The sequence below is a fragment of the Verticillium alfalfae genome, genomic scaffold, assembly GCF_000150825.1.
Source record: "Verticillium alfalfae VaMs.102 supercont1.2 genomic scaffold, whole genome shotgun sequence".
Classification (NCBI taxonomy): Eukaryota; Fungi; Ascomycota; class Sordariomycetes; order Glomerellales; family Plectosphaerellaceae; genus Verticillium; species Verticillium alfalfae.
Window position 1 is genome coordinate 2,971,680 of NW_003315037.1, and position 4,822 is coordinate 2,976,501.

Sequence of the window (4,822 nt, forward strand, 5' to 3'; positions counted from 1 at the left end):
AGGGGGCAAGAGGCTGCAAAAGGCAGAAGCAGAAGCAGGAGCAGAAGCAGAAGCAAATCAGAAGGGAACGTACAACGCGCTTCTCGACGGCCCAGCCCAGGGACCGCGCAATGTGCTGGATGCTGTCGCTCGTGACCGAGTCGATGACGCACTGCGAGTCGGGGACGACGAGGGTGTAGGCGCCGGCGGCGCCGCCCTCTTCTTGGCGCCGATGAAGCCGCTCGTGCTGAACTCGTCGACTCCTCGTGGCGGGCCGAGTCGAGGTGCAGCGTGATGCCGTAGCCTCGGCGCGGGCCCTTGTCGCTCCAGCGCAGCACGGGGGCGTAGTTGCCGCCGACCTTGGCGTGGCCGGTGCCGTGGGGGGCGGCGCGGTCAAACTCGTCGAGGATGAGGGGCTTGACGGGGTGGACGCCGTGGTAGACGCCCGTCGGGATGACGAAGACGGCAAAGGTGTACTCGTCGGGCGGCGAGAGGCCGAGCTGGGCGCTCGAGCCGTAGATCTGGGGGCGCACGTACATGGCGGCGCCCGTGGCGTGCGGGGGCACAAAGGCGGCGTTGAGGGCGACGGCGGCGCGGCAGGCGTCGAGGAAGATCTGCTCGGGGACGCGGGGCATCGAGGCGACGTCGGCCGAGTGCTGGAGGCGCAGGGCGTTGCGGTCGGGGCGGAAGAGGGCGATCGTGTTGTCGCCGGGGCCGCGGAAGGCCTTGAGGCCCTCGTAGGCCTGCTGGCCGTAGTTGAGGGCCGGGGCCATGCCGTGGATGCGCATAAAGGGCGACGCCACGAACTTGAGCGGCGTCCACTGGCCGGTCGACTTGCTGTAGGTGGACTCGATGTGGCCGTTGACTGGAGGGGCCGGCTGTCAGAAGAGGAACACCACAGAGTAGGGCCATGGGCTCATGGGACCTGAAGGCCTGGCGCCGAGTCATGGAGCCAAGGCCTGCAGCAAATGCCTGGAGCCATGGCCATAGAGTGCGTACCTTCGCGGACCTGGAAGCCGACATTGGCCCAGTCAATGGTGTCGGTGGGAGGAGGAGGGAAGGCAGCCATCTTGAGAGGGTGCTCTGGCGAGGCCGACTGCGGGGTTGAGGGCGGCGTCTGGATATCTGGTGATGGGAGACGGTTGAAGCTCTCCCGACGTGGCAGCAGCTGTAGGTACGATCAGGTTTGGCGGGGTGGTCGAGGCAAAGAGGACAGGTTGGAGGCCGGCAGAGTCGGTTCGTAGAGGGGTACAATCTGACGAAAGTTATTCCAACAACGATGAAATGGTGTCAATTGGCCCAAGGGAGTCGAGTCTCACGGCAGCGAGGTTCCGGCTTCCGAGTCATTCGAGTCATTCGAGTCCCCCCTCCACTCTGTGCCATCGAAAAAGTTCTGGGGCAGCGCCGATGTCGGGCTGCGGGGTACGAGGCAGATGGTGGAAGGCACCACCGCGCTGGGAAACATGCCCTGGTTGGAGCGCTCTGGCCGCCGGCGTGCTCTGCTCGGAGTGAGCCGAACAGCTACAGGCCCAAGCTCCCGATACGTACCTCCAAGCTTCAGGGGCCCAGAGGGCGCGCTCGCGCATGATGTCATCTCTCCTCCCACTGGTCTCTACCAACCTCCACAGGTCCTTTCATCGTCACTACGGCAGCACCCAGAAGCGAGCAAACTGTATCAACTCAAATTCCAAAAACCCCACGCTCGAACTCTACACCTACACGGTACTCGTGAGAGCGGTCAAAGTATAATGAGATGAGATCGCCGACACACACACTCTACACTTTATCCCATGGTCTCGCATGCCTTCCTCCAAGGGCCTTTCTCACATCAACGTTGATGCATCCCGTCACATCAATCATATCGTTGCAGCGCGTATTGATTCGGGACATCGACAATAGCGGGCCAAAGGAATGCAACTCGCTTGCCTCGCCCTGGCTTCATCTGTTGCTCCCTCCCCTCTTCATCGTCATCGGCGAGACCCGGCTCTGCGTGTCAGCATGGAGATATTCCCTTTCGCCCTTCCCCCCAACGCCGAGCAAAATCCAAATAAAATAGCCCTCCTTCCCCAAAATGTTCCTCAGTCTTCGTTAATTCATCATGTCTTGGAGAAACACCCTTCTGGTTTGCCTCTCTAAATAGACGCAAGCCGCTCGAGGGCAGAGAGAACACCTGTCCGTCGTTAGCATGTAGCACTGAGAAACGCCGTGCCACGTCCACTCACCACTGACACCCTGCGTCAGGGTCGCCGTCGCTTCGGTGCTGCCGCGCTTGCCCAGCGTCACCGTTGTGACCTCCTTGACCACGCCTTCGTCGGCGAGCGTGTTGGCCCACTTGAACACCTTTTCGTCGTCTCGCCCGTCGCCCATGACCATGAGAAAGTCGACGGGGCCCTTGTGCTGCTCATCAGGCGCCATGCCCGCCTTGAGGTCCTCAAAGATGCGCTCCGCCGCCGTGCTCTTGGTCCAGTCGATCGGTTCGACAATGATGCACCCGTTGAGAGGGATGGCGTGCACGCGCTGCGCCTCGCACGCGTCGTTGACGTGGCTGGCGCAGTCGCTGGCCTGCCGCGCCGCAGAATCGTAATCTTCGGCGCCCTTGTAGTGGAACACGAGGCTGCAGCGACGCTCCTCAATCACGGCGCCCGGCGTTCGCTCGAGGTAGTACGTCATGATGGACTTGACTGACGCCTTCCAGCTGCGAATCTGCTCGGCGTCGGCCATCACCTGCCACGTGCTCTTACCGCAATCCTTGAGGAAACACCCATTCTCCGCGATGAGGCCCAGGTTCGGCACGCGCCGGAAAGTGCGGTCGAGCTCCTCGGGTCGCCGCCCCGACATGACGTAGATCGTGTTGCGATCGTCAAGCAGCAGGTCATTGAGCACATCGACCGTGCGCTGCGGGCTGACAGGGATGATCTGGTTCATCGGACCCCAGCTGACGAGTGTGCCCTCGTAGTCGAGGATAAAGAGACGTCGCTCACTGCGCTTGTACCGTTGCGTGAGCGTGCCGATTGAGAGGCGCGGCACCGCCGTCTGATCGCGCTTGTGCTGCTCCTCGTGCACAAGGTCAAGGCGCGAAAGGAACTCGGAGAACCAGTGCGAACCCGTGTGATGCATGACGGCCTCGTAGAGCTTGGTCCAGCGACGCTCCTTCTCCTCATCGCTCATCTCGAGCGCCTGCTTGATGGCATCGGCGCATGCGCGGTAGTCCCAGGGGTTGACGGCGAGCTCGTGGCCGCCCGAAGAGGGATGATGTGCCTGTGAACTCGGACAGGATCAAAGAGCCGTGCTTCTTGTCCGGCAGAACCTCGCCATCCTGGCAGAAGAGATATTCGTGAGATGTCAGGTTCATGCCCCTCGCGCTGGCTCGTGATCATGAGCGCGTCGGCGCACGTAAGGAGTGCGAGGTACTGCGGGAAGTCAATGTCCTGCTTGAGGTACACGACCGGCTGATATGCCAAATTGGCCCACGACGAGTTGACACGGGTGACAATGTCACTGACGGCGGCATCAAGGTCGCTCTTCTCGCTGCTCGACATGGCCACTTGGATGAGGACCGTTTGGTTACGCCACTGTGGGTTCTTGTTGAGGAACAGCTCATACGAGAGCAGCTTCTGGCGCACACCTCGAACGTGGTCAAGCTTGTCGCGGGCGACGATGAGCCGCTTGCCCTTGTACCTTTCTCTGATGGTCTCGATCCACTTCTTCACGCTGTTGTTGGCGCGGCGCTCCCGAATGTAGACGGGGTCAATTCCAATTGGCAAGTTCACGACATCGACAAAACGATCTTCGAGCTGAAGGCCGTCGGGCGTGGCCTCGGCGCCCAAAAGGCGACTGCATGTCTGCTGGAAGTGACGAGCATACTCATGGATCTGAAAGCCGACGAGGTTTGCACCCAGCATGCCTTCCAAAAGCTGCTTGCGCACGGCGAGGCATCGGAATACCTCGGAGGAAGGGAATGCAACGTGCAGGAAAAAGCCAATCTTGGCCTCGGGTAGCTTCTGGCGAACCATGCCGGGCACGAGCAGCAAGTGGTAGTCGTGCACCCAAATGACATCGCCGCGCTTCCAGTTGGCAACGATCTTGTCCGCAAACGCCTGGTTGACATTGACGTAGTATTTCCAAGAGTGATCCTCGAAAGCCTTGCTCTTGGGGTTGTCTGGGATCTGGTAGTGAAAGACTGGCCACAGAATTTGTTTGCAGAAATGTGAGTAGTGGCCATCAAAGTCCTTGTCGGAAGCAAAGACTGTCAGCATGTCGTGATCGGTCGCTAGGTGGTCTTCGATGTCTTGCTTCTGCTGTGTTCCTTCGAGTGCGTCGGTAGGCATGCCGAGAGTCCCGACCCAAGTGTAGTCACCCAATTTACCGTCACGAGCGGCGGCGTCGGCAGCATTGCGCAGACCACCATTACCTTGATCAGCGTTGACAATCTTCCAATTGGCGTGCGCAAAGACTCGATCATGACTGTCACTGCGAGCAATAGCACGGGGCTGAATGACGCCCTGGCGGCCGAGCTCACGCGCCTTCTCCAGGGTCCGACTGTGCTCAGCAATCAGCGCTGGCGGCGGAGAGCTCGCTCGGGACATTGGCTGGTTGGCACTGCCACCCCATCGGGGGGAGCCCTTGTCGGCGGGCATACCGGCGTCTACGCTCTCGTTGCCATCGTCGGAGAGAGGAATGCGGAAGCCATCTTCGTTGGCAAAAAGGTCTTGCGATCCGTGTTCTTCGGTTGGGGTATCAGGGGTGTCACTTCGGGAGAGGTGCAAAGAGACTGGGTTTGTCGGCGCCGGTGAGGTGGAGGGGCCCGGCTTCTTCGTTCGTCTGAGCGCTCGGGGCTGGCGTA

General features: G+C 60.8%; 2 protein-coding genes across 2 annotated transcripts in view; both read right to left on the reverse strand.

Moving 5' to 3' along the window:
• The window catches only part of VDBG_02381 (branched-chain-amino-acid aminotransferase), a gene marked incomplete at both ends in the record, with an annotated part of 2,334 nt that extends 769 nt beyond the window's left edge, over positions 1-1,565 (reverse strand). The window contains 4 exons of the mRNA XM_003008147.1: positions 74-844; positions 979-1,127; positions 1,299-1,478; positions 1,528-1,565. Of these exons, the coding sequence (XP_003008193.1) occupies positions 74-844; positions 979-1,127; positions 1,299-1,478; positions 1,528-1,565 (1,138 nt within the window). The remainder of the gene's footprint in view (positions 1-73; positions 845-978; positions 1,128-1,298; positions 1,479-1,527) is intronic.
• Positions 1,566-2,111: 546 nt separating this feature from the next.
• The window catches only part of VDBG_02382 (trehalose synthase complex regulatory subunit TPS3), a gene marked incomplete at both ends in the record, with an annotated part of 2,927 nt that continues 216 nt past the window's right edge, over positions 2,112-4,822 (reverse strand). Inside the window, 3 exons of the mRNA XM_003008148.1 lie at positions 2,112-2,149; positions 2,202-3,244; positions 3,373-4,728. Coding sequence (XP_003008194.1) covers positions 2,112-2,149; positions 2,202-3,244; positions 3,373-4,728 — 2,437 coding nt within the window. The remainder of the gene's footprint in view (positions 2,150-2,201; positions 3,245-3,372; positions 4,729-4,822) is intronic.